This window comes from Cuculus canorus, chromosome 2 (genome assembly GCF_017976375.1).
Source record: "Cuculus canorus isolate bCucCan1 chromosome 2, bCucCan1.pri, whole genome shotgun sequence".
In the NCBI taxonomy this organism is placed as follows: domain Eukaryota; kingdom Metazoa; phylum Chordata; class Aves; order Cuculiformes; family Cuculidae; genus Cuculus; species Cuculus canorus.
Window position 1 is genome coordinate 18,119,870 of NC_071402.1, and position 18,644 is coordinate 18,138,513.

At 34.2% G+C, this 18,644-nt stretch overlaps 1 protein-coding gene across 3 annotated transcripts in view; it reads left to right on the plus strand.

The window, feature by feature from the left end:
• The window catches only part of CSMD3 (CUB and Sushi multiple domains 3), a 610,540-nt gene that overhangs the window by 259,397 nt on the left and 332,499 nt on the right, over positions 1-18,644 (plus strand). For all 3 annotated transcript variants that reach the window (XM_054060149.1, XM_054060147.1, XM_054060148.1), the window contains 2 exons: positions 2,223-2,310; positions 14,203-14,327. In XM_054060149.1, coding sequence (XP_053916124.1) covers positions 2,223-2,310; positions 14,203-14,327 — 213 coding nt within the window. The remainder of the gene's footprint in view (positions 1-2,222; positions 2,311-14,202; positions 14,328-18,644) is intronic.

Sequence of the window (18,644 nt, forward strand, 5' to 3'; positions counted from 1 at the left end):
CAAAGTGTTTTTAAGAATGGTACTTTATACAGAAAATGACAAAACTCAATAGGTTTTTAGAGTTTCCATTTTTGGTAGAAATTGAGTATATCATAATTCTTGATCTTTGAAATCCAGTAGAATATTTTTTATATGGATAACCTATTAATTGTATAAGAGGAAATACAATATACAAAATTAAATTAATTATTTACTATATTAAAATATGAATTACAATGAACAGAAATAATTCTGCTTAAATAATATCTTTATTTTGTTTATTAAAATGTTCTTTCTTTGTGCATAGGTGTATGATACCGCCCCCAATGGCACCATTTTATTTTAATTTCTTTGATGTTATAATGGCACATCATGAATAAGTTTCTAGATACAGTTTTAACATGTTTAATATCAGAAAAGATAACAGGCTGTCGCAAAAATGAGAAGATGTCTTTTTCCCTAACTGTTCTCAAGTATACTTGCTTTCCTTTCCTTCTTTGCTCAGTGAATCCTAAGTTTCCACCCAAAATTTTAAGGTCTTTTCCATATATACGGGCTACTTATGATGATTCAGAAATTCTCCTTGACATAGGCTTGGAAACTATGTAAAAATACCCAAATACTTCAAAGGGTTCATTTTAAATGCTTATTCAACAAAATCCTACTAGATGGTCTCAAGAAATGCAGTTTATGGAATTATAATTGCTAGATATATATATATTGCAACACTAGCAGAAATCTGGGTTTCTAATCACAACTATTGGATGAGGATAAAACTGAAACCCAGTAATATGGATGGGCTCAAAGGAAGATCCCTCCTGGCCCTAAAATCCACTAAGCACAAAGAAGTAGGTGAACAGAGATTCCTTTTGTTTGCTTTTAGAACAACCTTGGACACATTAGAGCTCTTTCAGGGCAGAGGAGGATAAATACTGTGGTTCTAGTTGACAAGGGCTGAGCTTGATAGGTTTTTTGAACAGTCTGCTAAGTTGAGACATTTCCTTTTAACGCTCTGCAACATTTTTGTTTGGCCTTTGGCATCCTCAGGGGTACCCAGTGAATTCTTCCCTTTCTGTATAAGAAAACAAATTTCAAGGAAGGGAAAACCCACAAGTGTTCTGAATGCTATTGTCCTTCATTAACAGCTCAAATTTAATGAACATCAGTTTACCATGTCATGAGATCAGCCTAATTATGTGCAAACTTTTTCTTTAAAAGAAAGTTAAAATCTAATATTGCAAATCCATTATTCAAGTTCCTCAGAAGTAAAGATGAATGAAGGTGAAAATATTTTTTTTGCTTAGTATAAACCTCTTGATTTCATGTCAATTGTATTTTTTGAAGAAATGCTCTGCTATCAGGCAGTTAATTTACCAAGTAGTGGCTGGCCAACCTCCTTTGCTAATCTTTTCTGGGGGAACTGCTGCTTCCTGGTTCAACGAAATTCAAAAGTTAAATACAAAATTAATAGAATGATTTTTACCTAAAATTATTATTGTAAGATATACTTTTGTACACTTAATAATTATGAGAGCGTATATAATGTATTAAAAAAAAAAACAAGTGAAGAGGTAGTTGAGCAAGCTGAGGGCTAGATTGCTACATATAAGTTTCTGGAAAAAACACACTGAAAGGTTCACAGGAATTTTCTCTCTGAAGATCCATTTTAGTTTATTGTAAGGTAAATGTATGCAAATCAAAGTGGTATTTTGAGTTTACCTTCAGATCACTATATTTTGGGGCTATCTGCATTTTCAATACTGATTAAGGACAATTCTCTCAGCATGAATGTATGCTTTCAAATTTTATTCAAGGAGAAAAGGTCAGCTCTTAGTGGAGATGACATTTATTAGATTGTGTTCAGAGCAAAATCTTACAACCCTAAACTTGATGAACACTCTTAAATGTTAATGTTTGTAAAGGAATAGTAATAACATTTCCATATGGGTTCAATAATACTACAGACAAACAAAATAGCTGATTAGTCCAACTTATACAGAACTTCTGTCATTTTTTGGAAAAAAAAATGAGAAAATACATGCTTTGCTTATTATAGGAAGGAAAAATGTGTTGAAACTAGAGAGCATATGGGTAATCATATTCTGCAGTAAATCTCTTTTAAAGGACCTAAAATGCAGATAATTTTTTTTTGTATTTGTTAATTGCTTGACTCTGTATTTCCTAAAAAAAGTGTTATCTTTATTTTGTTTATTTTGTTTTTTTGCTTTTTTTTTTTTTTTCAGTAAATGAGGGAGGTATTAAACAAGCATCCAATTTGTGTCCAGATCCTGGGGAACCAGAAAATGGAAAACGGATAGGCTCAGATTTTAGGTAAAATATCAACTCTACTATTGTATCATTTGTCTAATATTAAATTTGGAAAATGTGTGTGTTTAAAATTTATTGCTGTTGTTGAGCACCTGTTTTAAAAGTGAACTTTTAAGTAAAAAAATGGAATTCTGTTTAAAATTATATAGTGCAATACATCCTGTGCTTAGTATGCAAAGAAGATAGAACACCTACTTGAAAAGAGTATATACCTCTGATAAACTAGAAAAAATTATCTGAAGGTAAGTTAAAATAATTTTCTCATCTAAATACTGTATAAGATCTGCAAATATTGATCATGCATGGTACTGGAACGGATTTTTTTTAATAAGAAAGCAGAATTTAATGAAACACAAAAAGGACAATAAAACCTCACAGAAGATGTTTCAGATTGAAATGTTCATTGGAATCTAATATGTCATATTATATTTCCTACAGCATGTTTTTCAGGAATCTGGTAGCTTGATACGTGCATGTGTATTTCCCTTGTAGTAGTCAGACTGTTTTAGCACTTGAAGCAGACCATTTCTTTTTATTCATTTTGATACAACCTAGATTAGTAGTATATAGTAGTACTGCGTTAAATAAAATTATAAAAAAAAATCAGAAGTAAAAAGTTGTACTTTTCTTACTTTTCATTCCTTGCTGGCTTTATTCGATGTTTATAGGAAGACTCAAAAAACCTAAAGAATTATATATTGCAGTGATCTATTCCATATTTTTTTAATTTAACCTAAACTCAAATTTCAGCAAACTTTCCTTCTTTGTTCTCAACTCTCTTTCAAATTCTTTATCTTGTAATAAGAAAAAGTTTGCAATACTTTTTCAAAACATTCTGCTTTTTCTTAGTGAACATATATGACTCCTACTGTCAGTAACAGCAGACACTGATTTACTGTATCAGTAGAGAGACACATATATAATCATTTATTGAAAATGTTTTGAATTAATTTGAATCTCTTATTTATGTGAGTTTCTGAATTGTTTCCTTTTCAATTGTTGAACATTCATTTAGTCACATCCTAAAGACGATTAAACATGCATATTATTACGTATCTGATATATAGGCAAATTTTGGGCTGTATTAAAAGAATAAATTAAAGGAATAAAGCTATATTCTTGCTTTACATCATATATTAATTTCACATTATCATCAGGTTTACAAATCCCTTGAAAAAAAATGAGGAAAGAGAAAAGGAAGAAATAGATAGAAGGGAGATAGATAATTTTAAAATTAATCTGTTTTAATACATTGTTTTTTTCAAGAGATGTACTTTCCATATCACATAGGACACTTCCTAAAATTTGAAGATAATAAATGTTAGAGTAATCTGGGAGATTAGCAAAGGTTTTACAAAATCATGTTACTTCATTGTTTTATGTAAATTCTCATATGTTTTGGGTTGTGGGATTTCTTTTTTTTTTTTTTTTTTTTTTTGTCTTTTCCCCCAAAATGAAGCAGAACATCAGGTTGACAATGACATCTCAAGTAAATATGCTAGCTGGAAGTCAGTTACTTATCATAATTTCTCAGTTATTAAAATCTTTCTAGTTTCTCTAGTTTTGAGTAAAGAAAAAATTCAATGTGTATCAGGGAAACCTTTATAACTAATTTTACATGGGATGTCATTTCTGACATTACGTGACAAAAAACGATTTCTCAATATTTTCAGAGAAATAACAATAGATGAACTGTATTTCTTAACTGTCATGCTTTCTAGAATCATTACTTAGGTAAGTATTTTGTAATGTAACCTCAAAAATATGGATTGGTAGAGAAAGCTTTTGACAGAGACTCTGGAAGTCCTTTCTGGTGTTGTCTATGCAAATAACAGCCGAAAGACCTGTCTGCAAGATCATTCTAGTTAAACTTATGTGAGGGAAAGTATGTTGCAGGAGGTATAATGATGATCATGTCCTTATCTTTCTTTTTAGGCCAAATTAGGATATAATTTAACATCATTTTTTATTATACACAGTAAGGATACTCAGTCAAACTTTCCTATTCCAAATGAATTTGAGATAATGAAAGCAAAAAGTATTCTAATTACTGAAGTGTGGAATTCAGGATATATGTCATATCAAAATCAATATATTTTCTTTGTATTTGTGTATTTTTCCCTGATTTATCACTGAACTCAGTGGGTTTGGGGTATTTTTTTAAAAAAAAATCCCTAATTATCTGTGAGGGAAGATCAGCTTTTTTATCAACCCCAATAGTGCTGGTTAATGCCTACATAGACTTGGGGGTGCTGATTGATGAGAAGCTTGACATGTGCAGGCAATACACGCTTGCAGCCCCAAAGGTCAACTGTATCCTGGGCTGCATCAAAAGAAGCTTGTGAGACCCCACCTGGTGTATTGTGTCCAGTTCTGGAATCTCCAGCATGAGAAGGATAAAGAAGGATAAAGAACTGTTGGAAAGGAGGACAAGGAAACTACAAAGACAATCAGAGGGCTGGAGCACCTCCCATATGAGGACAGGTTGAGAGAGCTGAGGTTGTTCAGCCTGGAGAAGACTCCAAGAGGATTTTATAGCAACCTTCCAATACCTGAAAAGAAACTACAAGAAATCAAGGGAGAGCAACAAAGTCTTGTAGTGATAGGACTAGGGGAAATGGGCATATACTGGAGAGGGGCAGTATGAGAGTGGTGAGGCACTGGGACAGGTTGCCCTGGGAATCTGTGGATGCCTCATCCCTGGAGGTGTTCAAGGCCAGGCTGGACAGGGCTTTGGGCAGCCTGATCTAGTGGGAGGTGTCCCTGTCTGTGTCAGGGGTTTGGAATTAGAAGATCTTTAAGGTTCCTTCCAACCCAAACTATTTTGTCATTCTATGATTCTATGAATTTGGTGAGAAAATATTTCACGCTTTCCACCAAAGAATGCATTTTCAGATCAAAATGAAGTAATTTTTTTATATTCATCTTTATTTTGATCAATTCTTAATATTAGTATGGAACCAACCTTTTTTAACAAGTAGGAAAAAATGAAAAACACACACACACCCCTCTACAAACTTGTACTTAAATGGTCTTCTTTCTGCTGAGGGCAGATTCTAGGAACAGTCTAAGTTCCTGGTGATTTAAGGGCAACCTACAGGCTTCCTGGGCTCTCTAACAGATTAGATTGCATAGCAGCAGCAGTTTCTGGAAGTATGAGACTTCTCCATGGCTTCACTGCTACTTCAATTTTATGCTCTAAAGCTGTCCTCAAACTGATTTCTTTCAACTAAATATGTGAATTTGCACGGCTTCTTTGAAGATAAAAATGATCTGGTCTGGATAGTCTGCTCTAGTTAAATCCCATCTAGTGCAACATCTTTATAGGCAGGTCTGTTCTGAGTGTAGCTCTCACAAATAAACCAGAAAGGATCAGTTTCCTTTCACAAGTTGGACTCTTTTCATTAGTTTGTGGTCACCTCTCTTTATAACATGAAAATATTTTATTTGGAAATAGTGGGAGGACATAATACACACATACATGTGCACAATTTTTAACCACTTTATTGACAGGCCTTGAAAACAGGAAAAATTACTCCTTTGCTTCCTTTACTCTTACATATATTAAGAATAAATAGGATGGTTTCCTATCTAAGGCTTGTTAAAGATCCTAGGAATGTGGATGGTGAGATTTGCCCCTGTGAAAAATAAGACTGGTCAGTGTTAGTAATACCTATGTCATTTGCCTCAGGTCAAACACTTGATACATTGAAAAGATATCTTACAAGGAATAAAAGTAAATTAAATTTTTTCAGCAGAGTGAATAATATTTCTTTTCAAATTTACCTAGTTTCAGGTCTTGCCATAATTATAATGGTTGCTTAATTGTGTCATAAGCTTCCAAAGTAATGCCACTAATTCTTTAAAAGAGCTAAGTCATTGACAGTAAATGCTTACATTTAACTAAAAGTACAGTACTACAGAAAATCTTTTCCAGGTTGTCTTATAACTGTCAGAGAGAAAAATAGCACATTTTTCCTTTTCTGTTCTTGAAATCGCTTTCTCTATAATGTAGGAAATAGCTTTACTTTGACTTTGTGGGTTTTCTCCCCCTTCTGATAATGAAGTAAAAACACCAATTACAATACTTTAATTTTAAAATATAGTCATTTAAAGAAAGGGTTAGATCTATCTTTATGAAGCACAATCAGAATTTGATTTCAGTACAATTTAATCTATTTTAGAAAAGAGCATGCTCTTCTCAATTCTCTTTAGCTTTCTTCAAACATGAAGATACAGATTTGAAGCATTTTATTGCTTCACTCCTGTTGTGATTATAAATACTACCTGCTCTCCCAGCACATTCCCCTTTCCTTACACGGTTCTTAGATAGACTTAGAAAATCAACTACATGAGGTCTAAGATAAGCTGCAGCATTTTATGCCATTCTTTGGGACCTAACACTCCATATTCACCTTTCTGGATATTTTTCTAATGTAAAAATTCCACGTGGCTTTATTTTGAAGTGTTAAAGGCTTTGTTTATGATGCTAGATGCCTGTTTGAGCATAACAGGCCTTTGTGGGTTGAAATAAAGTTAGAAAGGCTTACTAATAGCAAGTATCTTTCCTGTACTGAAAAAGATAATTTACCTCAGAAAGAAAACTTCCCTTCCCTAGAATTTTCTGAAAACTTTAGAGGGAATAGTGTTTGTTCTACAGGAATTTCCAACAGCTTGTTTTATATTACATGCCATACAGTAACATACATATCCCTTCTATGCAAGTGTCCAATTTTAGAATCAATGCCACTATGGAAAATATAAGAAATAGATAATGGATGAAGACAAAAAGTTTTCATGAGGTCTTGTTGCTTTCTTCAGTTTTTAGGCTTGAGAGAATGTTTTTCTTTGTTTGTTTATAGTGGAATAAAAATAGACAAACTGAATTATACTCAGATAATTCTTTTACTATGAAGCAAACATGCTCCTCTACCACTATCCCAAAGTTCTGGCTTCATAAAATAAATGAATAATCTGTATCCCTTTACCTCTGTAGTGTAATCCAACAAGGTATTTAAAGATGAAATTCGGTTTAAACTTGGATCACAATAAAACAGTGAATACTATTGGACAGCCGAGACGTAACGTGGTTAGTGAGGTCCTAAAAATGCAGATTTTGTTAATAGATGCATATGAAGTTCACACTAAAGACAGTTTTTTTATACCAGTATGTTGATTTGCAGTATACTTAATATTTTTTTCTTTAATTCTATGTTATAAATTATTTATTTAGAAGAATGACCTTGAAGTGTAACTGTATTGACTGACTGGCACTTTCACAATTAATTTTCTTGAAATCTTCCCTGAATCACATCCCCTTCTCTGCAGACATGCAAGATGAACTTCTAGACTCTGAAATTTCAAGTCAAACATCCTGAAAAATGAACAAAACTCAGCTGATTTGCACTGTGAGATGTGAGGCTAGTTTAAAGGGGAATAGTATATTTTTCATCTGTCAAAATTTAATTGGTTCCTTTGTCAAGCAGAAGCCTCTGACAATGCAAGCTTTGTGGGAAAAGGTGATACCTTAAGAACTGTTTAAGCAGAATTACTAATGATCTCCAGAGTGCTGGGAGATACTCTGCAACTGAAATTTAATTTCTCAGCACATGGTAAGGATTTTTCTTGACCAGTTGTTTTGAAATTTTAGATATTCTAGCATTGTCTCTTGGAATCCTAATAACTTGCAGTAATGTTTCCAAGTATAGTATCAACTGATCTACAGAAATGTTCCTTTGCATACTCTTCACTTTGGAAAGATGCTATAGCTTAGCTCTACTCTCCCACTGTGACTAAATAGACTACAGGAGATTTTATCTGTAGCTTGCACATAAATATTGCTAGGCTAAGAAACTGTGTCTTACTCTGCATAGTCTTGGAAACCTACCTTTAGCCATGTTTTACTGCAGATGGAGAAAATAATACCTGTTGCAATACTGATTATTTATTTATACGAGCATTAAAAAGTATTGTAATATTAAATCAATTCTTAGGTAGGAACAGACTTTAGGAGATAGTGTTTAGGCATTTCTGATTTTGATTTTGTTTTTTTTCGATGGCAAAAGAAATGATACATTCTCTCAACCTTGTTCAGTTTCAGGTCTTGACAGAACAGGTTAATAGAGCAGGAATATGTGAATCTATTTTCTATACTTTGATGTTTATATGAGTAATCAGTTGATTCCACAGAAATAGAATAGTGTATAAATTCAGCTGCATTCCCTGCACATTAGTACAAAAAATCAAACCGCATAATCTCCTCCATATTCTAGTCTGTCCTACACAGCCGTCACAAAATGTGCAAGAGAAATGTAAGTTCAAAATGCAGAATAATGTTATTTTTATTACAGCTGAGATGGAGATTTTGATTTCTTGCAAAATTGATTCTTGTTCAATAGTGCTTTATAGAATATATCAAATAATGGAGGCAAAGAATATAAACCGAGTTGGTTTGCTACATGTATATCAACTATTAAAATAATACTGTTCAATATAAACTTAAATATAAATTTAAACTTCAATACCAGTTGCATGAAGTTGAAGAAGGACAACTGCCAGATTTTGCACCTGGGACACAGCAACCCTGGATATACACACAGAATGAGGAGAGAGAGCTTAGAGAGCAGTCCTGTGGAAAGGGTCGACAGCAAGTGGAACATGAGCCAACAGTGTGCCCGGGCAGCCAAGAGGGCCAACTGTGTCCTGGGGTGCATTAAGCACAGTATTGCCAGCTGTTCAAGGGAGGTGATTGTCCTGCTTTGCTCTGCACTGGCGCAGTCCCCTCTCAAGTACTGTGTGCAGGGTATGAATACTGTGTGCCACAGTATAAAGAGGGTGTCAAACTGCTGGAGAGTGTCCAGAGGAGGGCTACAAAGTTGGTGAAGGGTTTTGAGGGGAAGACATATGAGGAACAGCTGAAGCCACTTGGTCTGTTCAGTCTGAAGAAGATGAGACTGAGAGGAGACCTCATTGCAGTTTACTACTTTCTCACATGAGAAAGGGGAAGAGAAGATGGTGATCTCTTCTCTCCAGAGACAAATGATAGGACCCGAAGGAATGGCAGCAAGATGTGCCAGGGGAGATTTAGGCTGGATATTAGGAAAAGTTTCTTCACTCAGAGAATAGCGCATCACTGGAACAGGATCCTCAGGGAAGCAGTAATGGTACCAAGCCTGGCAATATTTAAGAAGAATTTAGACAGTGCCCTCAAACACATGCTGCAAATGTTGGGTTGTCCTGTGCAGGGCGAAGACTTGGACTGGATGATCGTTGTGGGTCTCTTCCAACTCAGGACATTCTATTATTCTATGAAACATAGATTTCACAATAATCTGCGTATGCTGTTCCAATTTTGTCCTGCTTTTCTTGAAAGAATTTTCTTGTACTGTAAAATCTGAAACTCCTAAACTGTCCTTTGTATATCGTCTGCCACATAAAGAAATGTCAGGCTTCATTATCTTTGCAAAGGTTCTTAAAATAGTTATGGTTTGCTATGAGGTAGTACCTTAGCTTCCTCTTTGTCAGACTAATTAAATCTACCTGCCTCAACTTTTTACTGCAGGTCGTGTGCTCCAAGCCCCCAATTAACCGCCGGAGCCTCTAGAGTTTTTATCAGTTTCTTGGAATGAGAGACAAAACATTGAGATTCATATTGCAGATACAGCCTCACCAACTGAGTAATAATTTCATTTGATCTGCTGCCACTACTCCTTATGTAGTTGAATATGTAAATTCTTGTATTTGGGATGAGAACACATTACTGATCAATAGTGTCAAACTTTATACCTCTACCTATTGATTTCCATGAAGTTTCTGCTAGCCCAGTGCTCAAGTTTGTCAAGTGCATGGATCGAAGCTCTGCCATTCAGTGTGTCAGATATTTTCCTAATTTTGTATGAGATATAAATTGTCTGGAAGTTCATTTTGTCTCACCATCAAGGTTGAGCATATGACCCCATATTGACCTTCTAGTGTTCATTACCGACCACCACTTGTATATAGGGCCATTGATTCCTATCCTTTGAGCACAACTGCCAGCCAGTTTTGAATCTGTCTGTTCAGTGCATATTTTGTCAGGTCCCAAAAGACGCTGCTACAAGAGATAATAGTTAAAAACCTTGCTGATGTTTAGTTCTACTACATCAAGCACTATTAGAGCTACCATTGGTCAATGGAACCAGTCATTTTATCACAGAAAACAATCAGGTTGATGATGTATAATTCACCTTTGGTAAGTATGTAGAAGTATTCCTGATTTCCTGTTGGTGATTTCCTAGAGGACATATACTTTCTACGGATTGATGTGAGGTTCCTAACTTCTCTTTGCACCTCTGAGAATTTCACGTAATGTTACCCTTTCTTCAGTCAGTAGGAACTTGTCCTCATCACTACAATTTTTCATAGGTTATACTAGCCTTGCATAGAATCAGCCAGCATTTTCAAGTTCCCTTGGTGAAAGCTATCTGGGCCTCTGCCTTTGAAAACAGCTATCGTCTTTTACTTGTTCTTCCACAGCTGTCCCTCTTCCTCCCACATCATGCTGGTACATGCAGATGTTTAGGAACAGATCTGCTGTATAAATTGATGCTGAAAAGGCATTGAGTATTTCTGCCATTTCCATATTGGATTCCAGAGCCACAAGGTTGCCTTACCCATTTATTAATGGACACACATTATATATGAACTTCCTTTTATGACTACTATACCCACAGAAGCTCTTTTTCTTACTAATCTGTCTTATCAGTCTTAGATCTAGCTAAGGATTGGCCCAGGGAGTCTAACTTCGACAGCTAGAGACTTCTAAATTATTAGCTGATGTTCAGAAAGTTTTTTAACCATAAATGATTGAAATATCACTTCAAGAATCAGAATACGAACAATAGAAGCTTTCTGTATTCCAAAGTTTTTCTCTAAATATTCACTTTTCATCACTCTCAGTTTTAGCATACTGAACTAAATGAATCCAGTCTGGCCTTTGGCTGCATCCACAGACAGAACTGATTTGCTGAATAAATTCTGCTTTTAAAATTTCTTGAGATTTTTCATTCTGTCCTTCAGATCTTTCTTTTTCGGTAGTACATGTCTATATTGTATATAACAATGAACAACTCCATAGCTATATCATGCTTCAGTTCCTTGTGATATACAGAACAGGTGTAGTCTACACATACCTTGAAGGGGCTTCATCTGGTAAGACATTTGGATCAAATATAAGTCAGAGAATCAAATTGCCCTTAATTGTCCTTTACAGAGGGTTTACTTATAGAGATTTACAAGCCAATTTTTATTAGGTAGAGTAGTAAAGGCTGGAAAATGGTCTTGAGATCCTCTGATATCCTTTACACAGAGTATCAGCATATCTATGTTTATTTAGGTTATGAGTGGGTCCTTGTGCCATAGTGCTTTATGCTTACTAAATCCATTGTATTAGCTATACTAGATTAGGTAATACTGTTGCCCATGCAACTTGTGTTAGCTGTTACATGTAAAGGAAATATTTGTTAATACTAGGCCATCTAGAAACAAGGATAATGCGTCACAGAATCACAGAAATCACTTGGCTGAAGAAGGCCTTTGAGATCAAGTCAAACATATCTGTCCACTACTAAATCATAACCCTAAGCACTTCCTCTACCAATCTTTTAAATACCTCCGGGGATGGTAACTCAACCACCTCCTTGGACAGCTTGTTCCAGAGCATGATAATACTTCTAGTGAAGAGTTTTTTTCCAAATTCTAATCTGAACCTCCCTTGGTGCAACTTCAGGCCATTCCCTTTCATCCGTTCACCTGTCATTTGGGAGAACAGACCAACATTCACCTCTCTACAACCTCCTTTCAGGTAGTTGTAAGACAGTGATAAGGCCTTCCTTAGTCTCCTTTTCTGTAGGCTAAGCAACCCCAGCTTCCTCAGCTGCTTCTCGTAAGACTTGTTCTCCAGCCCCTTCACCAACTTCATTGCTCTTCTCTGGATGCACTCCAGGACCTCAATGTCTTTCTTGTGGTGAGGGGCACCAAAAGTGAGTACAGTATTTGAGATGTAGCCCCACCGGTGCTGAGTACAGGGACACAACCACTTCTCTGACCCTTCTGGCCACACTGTTTCTCACAAAGGCCAAGGAAAAGGAATTTGTGTTTTTCCACTTTTATGACATTTTCCTTTTGGAAGCCTTTTCAAAATACTAGGTTTTGTTGTAATTCATGTTATAAAGGGGTAGTCTTGGTCATGTGCATGCAAGTATCTTTGTGCTGTCACCGTGGAGTTTGGTAAATAATGCTGTATGATCTTTTTCTGCAAGTTTTCATCATATGTTATTAAAATCAAACCATAAAATTTTATTAATACTTGCTATCAGGGTGATAAAAATAAAGATACTCCTCAAAATTCGTCTTAGAAAATATGTTTCACTACAAAATGTAATATTACCATACATGAGATTTGCAAATTATTAATTTTTAGTTTACTTTATTCTTCTCAGAATTTCTTAGATAACATCTCTACTTTAGTCTTTTAGGTTTATTCCTTCCTAATTGGAGCGGAAAAGAAGAATATTTCCCAAGATAAATAATAACACCAGCTTTTAATTAAAAAACATAATGACTATCATTTAGAAACTGAAAAGATAAAAAATGCTCTCTGAAGGCCTTTGTAAAACTGTAGGCCATCCAGTCATGGTTTATAGAAATAATTAACTGTGACAAACAATGTTGTAAAAACATCAAGTTGAAATCTTGGTGTGTAAGATTCTGGTGTTAGAGGAAGTCCTGATATGTAGACTATTTACAACTGTATTCTGGACTTGAAAATATAATGATATAAAAAGAGAAGAATTATGTCAGTAATACACATTCATGTGCTGAGGTTTTCCTAATTTTTGAACTGAATATCCATCCCAATCCTCACTTATAAAACCATAACAAACCAAACTAAATAACCCCCCCAAGTTTTTATGGGTTTATTTTCTGTTTTGATCTATGCTGAATTGCAACATCAAATGTCAGCTCCATGTGGAAAAGTACAAAATCTATTGAAGCCAACTTCATAAATAATCACAACTAGATACCTAGAAAGATGTTCTTCAAATTATTTTATTTTATTTTCTTCCATTAATTTGAGAAACATATGCCAGTTAATGGAAGAAATGTTCATATTCACCTCTCAACTTTGATTGTCTAATAGTTGTTACATTCGGAATCTTGTTACTGGCCAAAGAAAACACACCACTTACACGGAATAAGAGTTTTTTGCTAACCTAATTAAAATATTAACCTATTTAAAAGTATAAAGTGAGGTATTACTAGTCTATTTGCGATAATGCATTCCTAGTCCAAATTAATAAAGGAAAATCGTATTAACAATATACTATTTTTTCTTAATAAAAGAATTGTCATTAATATCTAATCCTTTTCTCTGATATTGTGTTCCCCCTTTCAATGACCATTTGGTTCTAAAGTAAAAAGTATCTGACTTCCTTAAGAAGAGTCAGGGATACGGGATCTTTGCAGCACACCTTCTGTATCCTGAGGTCTTCACTAAAAGGAATACAACGTTTAGTGGGGATTTCTTCCTTAGCCTTCTGGTTGACTTTTTGGCTCTTCTTCTAGGTGATTTCCTTATATGTTTTCCTTAGCTTCAATTAACCTAAATATCTACTGTTTGTTATATAGTGCACAGGTCAGTTAAACCAACATCGGCCCAAGACCATGGAGGGCTGAACGCTGTGCAGCCTTTTACATAGCCTATAGCCTTTTACTACTAAGAGCAAAAAATCGTATTTACCAGATTACATGTTTGTATTGTTTTTCAAGATCATCATACCTAAAAGAATGGAAAAATTGACTGGTATCTATTTGTAAAAAAATGCTTCTTATTTTTATGTTATTGTTTGATTTTAGCTTGGGAGCAACAGTACAGTTCTCCTGCGATGAAGATTATGTGCTACAAGGTTCAAAAAGTATTACCTGTCAGAGGATAGCTGAAGTTTTTGCTGCATGGAGTGATCATAGACCTGTGTGTAAAGGTAAAGAGGAATTCTTACCCTTATAGGAATTCTTTCATTTCACATTAATCCATTGTTTGATAGCCAATCCTGCTAATTTAATATTTTGTAAATACTTGATGTTTTAATCCTAATGTTCCAACTTTCTTGGGAAAAAAAAGATCCCACATATATTATTTCGTTTAATATGAACTTTGCCTGTATTTTAGTATGCTTTAGCTTACTTTGGAACTTGTATGTATAATCACTTCATAATGAGTTGATGAAAATCTATCACTCTCAAATATTAAGACTCACCAAGATGGATTTCAAAATTACAGTGATTCAATATACAATTGAGAGTTCATGAAGCATCTTCATTACATACTTGCTAAATAGATAAGGAAGACTTGAATTTAGAATTGGTAAGGACTGGAAAAGGAGGTATATACTTGTTTTTCACCCTGACCAAATGTATAAGGGGCAAAAAATGAAGAAAAATTAATTAATTAATGAAGGAATTTATTAGTACAAATAATGAAAATATTAGTGCATACATATACATGTATTAATAAATTGGTATAAGAGTAAAGTGTGATATTGAAGAGTACAGTTTGTTCAAAAGGAACAAATGTGTATGGGAAAGAGGAGATACATGTTGTAATTCAGAGCTATAGATATTTATTCTAGTGTCCAGAGGGAAATGTGAGATGTTTCTGAACAGTCGAGGGGGGCAAAAAATATCTGAAGGTGGTGTCTGGAAAGTATACCATAGAAATCAAAAAAAGCCGGAATATTACATGAGTGATTTTTTTTTGGCTAATAAATTACAAGGACATTTTATGTCCTACTACCATGTGCTATATGTATGTGTAATTACTAGAAATTGCTAAAGAAATACACACACACATATGCATAGTGTAATTAATCATGTAATACACACAAATGAAACCTTCATTTATAGTAAAACTATTAAGGCTTTATCTACTAGAGTTTTTTAACATATTCATATATCTTGAATTAGGTACCTCTCTTAGGATGGTAGTCTCCTGTCTTTCAATGTAATGAGCTAAGTGTTGATTTCTTGTATAAGAGTGTTCACACGCACTGTTAAACATTGTAACAGCATCTATTAATCTTGTATGTGGACCATTTACTGGAGGAATTTTTCAGACACAGCTGATTAAATACATGTACTCTCCTCTTGAACTGGGTAGTGGGTTAAATATCTTTTCAAAGTTCTCCCAGTCTCTATTTTCTGTGTTTTCTAAATTTTCTGACACCCATATTTCAAGACAGATTAGTGGAAAAAAATAAAATAGTTATCACATGTGTCTCTGCGTGGCTGGATTATATGTTTCCTGTATGGTGACAAAATGAAACGACATTCTAAAGATTCTTGGCTTTCATATCCCACATAAATGGTAACATAAATTGTAACTGTACTGCAAATCTTTCTATCCTTGGGTATTAAGTATTTGATAATACAATTCAGTAATATGTCATTGAAAATTCTCTTTAAAAGTAAAGTATACTGCTATTAACATTTCATTTTTCAATACCAAAATGCAGTTGCATAGTGCTTTATTTTTTTTTTTTAAAGGTATCTCTCCTAACAGACAATAAAATGTTATCAGCAGTACTGTGATAAGACTGAGATGCGTGCATAGCTACTTGTGAGTTTGCAGCTCAGTAGCTTTTGAGGACCAAGGTCTTTAAGCATAAGTGTTTGATAAATGTACTGCTTTTCACTTTTGTGTAAGTTTTGAATTCTGAATAGCAGGAGACATCAAAATATTTAAGTATAAGGAGGTAACCACATTCTTCAGTCCATTTTAAATTTGTTTTTCCAGTATGACTATATTTAGAACTAACTGTATAATGATTTACAAATCACATTTTAAATGTGTCTAATGATAAAATAAGTATTAATATTGAACTAGAAAGAAAAAGAAAGCAATAAATCCATTGGAAGCTAGCAGTTCTGATAAAATTCTATCTAAATGTGAAACTGCAGAATGTGTATTAACTAAATATCCAAACCCACCATTATTCATTTGCAGAACAAGTAATTCACTGCCAAAAGGACAGTGTTTGACTTCTTTACATTCAACAATTTCATAGAATTAGCTAATTTCACCTTCAAAAGCAAAGGACCAATAGTAAGACCGTTAATAGGAATTGATACATTTCCATATGGTTAAAACCTGAACAGGTTTTATAGATATTGTAATTTGTCAGATATGAAATGCTTTGGAGTGTAATCAGTTGCATTAAAATTACTGATTCAAGTACCCTTGTTGCGCTATAAATTTGGTTCTTCTGATTAACAAGATGTTTTAGTTAGACTCCTAGATATACTAAAGCTGGAATATAAACATTTCCTCTAGACTAATAATTATGTCTTCTCTAAATTTCATTTCTCTAAATTTCAGAACACACACCAGAAACTTTGAAAAAATTTTGCATAAGTAGTATAAATATCACATAGTAATACAAAAAGTATCTACTAAAATATGTGTGCATCTACTTGTTGAACTTTCATGTTTTGTGTATAAACAATTTGGGCAAATAAATTAGACTACCATGCGTAAATGTTATTTTTTGCAAGAAATTGATATTTTCTTGTGAACTGATGTAGCATTGCAGATAATGAGGGCACAGGTAGTATATTAGGTATTTCACCTGTTATTCTTTAAAATGTCACTTAAAATGCTGCTTTTTTATTATGTATTGTTTGCTATTTGAACAGTGCAGATTGCAATTGTTTTCACTCACTTCTATAAATTATATTTTGTATGCATCAAAACTCCCCCAGTACTGACATATTTTTCAAAAATGGCATGTGAATGTCAACAATTAGTTATATTAATACACTGCAGTTGAGCAAAGTTCCGAATGGGATTTTCTAAATCTGTTAGATGCAGTATTGCCCTACAGGACAATGCCATTATTACAAAGCCAACTTGCCTAAACAGAGACAATTACCTGCTTTCTGAAACTGTTTGACAGTTGATAAATCTCTTCGTCTCATTCATGTTTCAGAAACAAAACAGATAGATCTATTCACAGTTGCTCAATTAGTCTTTTTAATTTCATGCTGGCCACTCCTGCTTTCTGCTTGCTTGTTTCTCAGACTGTGAAATATTTATGCATACTGTCTTTTATAAGTTTGCTGACAATTCAGCAACAACTTTTGTAAGATGGTATTTTCAAAAGGCTCATCTAATCTGCAGAAAGAAAAAGTAGGTTTGAAGTAATCCCTTGTATCTGAGAAAAATGAGGAAGACATGGGATTAATGGTTAAATCATTATCATCCAATTAATAGGCAGACCAAAAAATAACTTGAACTATTAGAAAAAGAAAATAAACAAAGATATTGTGTATTTGAATTGGGTTCTGACAAATATAGAACACATTTTTTTCTTCTTGTTATTTTGGTCAGTTCATTTCACTGACTTAAGCAATTTTTTAAAACAACCATGAATTCTTGGACTCCATATCTTTCATAGATACACTGTACACATCAGTTTGATTAACAGCAATATGTGAGCAGAATGTACATTATGAGTTTTAGATCTTGCCTTTATCAATATCTTTACTTACCCATACTACATTTTTTAAAAATCTACCTTTACATCACTTCTCTCTGAAACGCAGACATGTATCTGGACCTCTTAATAATAGTTCATATGAGGAAGATTTTTATTTTCTTATATCCAGACAGAATTTCTGCTGAACAAACTTGTATCTGCTACCTTTTATTCTGTCTCCATGTATCTCTGAGAAGAGTATCTCTATGTATTCTATAACTACCTTTTAGATAGCAAAGGACTGGGCTTAGATTCCGCCTTGACAGTTCTGATCTCTGGGTTGAACAAACCCACTTCTTTCAACCTTTCTTCACCTGTCAAGTTCTCCAGTCTTCTTGATGGTCTTCCACTGGACCTTTTGCAATCTTTCAATGTGTCTATCGACCTGGAGGAACCACAAATGGACATTATTCTATATGTAGTCCAGCAGATACCTAGTAGGGCTGAATAGTCCCACTCTTTCATCTGCTGCCTCCGTTCTTACTTTTACAGCCTAGAACAATTTGTCTGCTTTTCTCTCCAGGCACATTGCTGGATTTTGTGCAGCTTGCTGTCCAACAAGGCCCCAAATGTCCTTTCAGGAGAGCTGCTCCCCAGTCAACCCTCATATGCACTGCCTATGGGGCTTATTATATCCCATGTATGGGACTTTATATTTTTCCTTGCTAAAACTCACATAGTTCTTGTTGACCCAGTCTTAACAGCTCACTGAGGTCTGTCTCTATAGTGCCTCTTTCTCCCAATGCAACTACGTCTCCTCTCTCT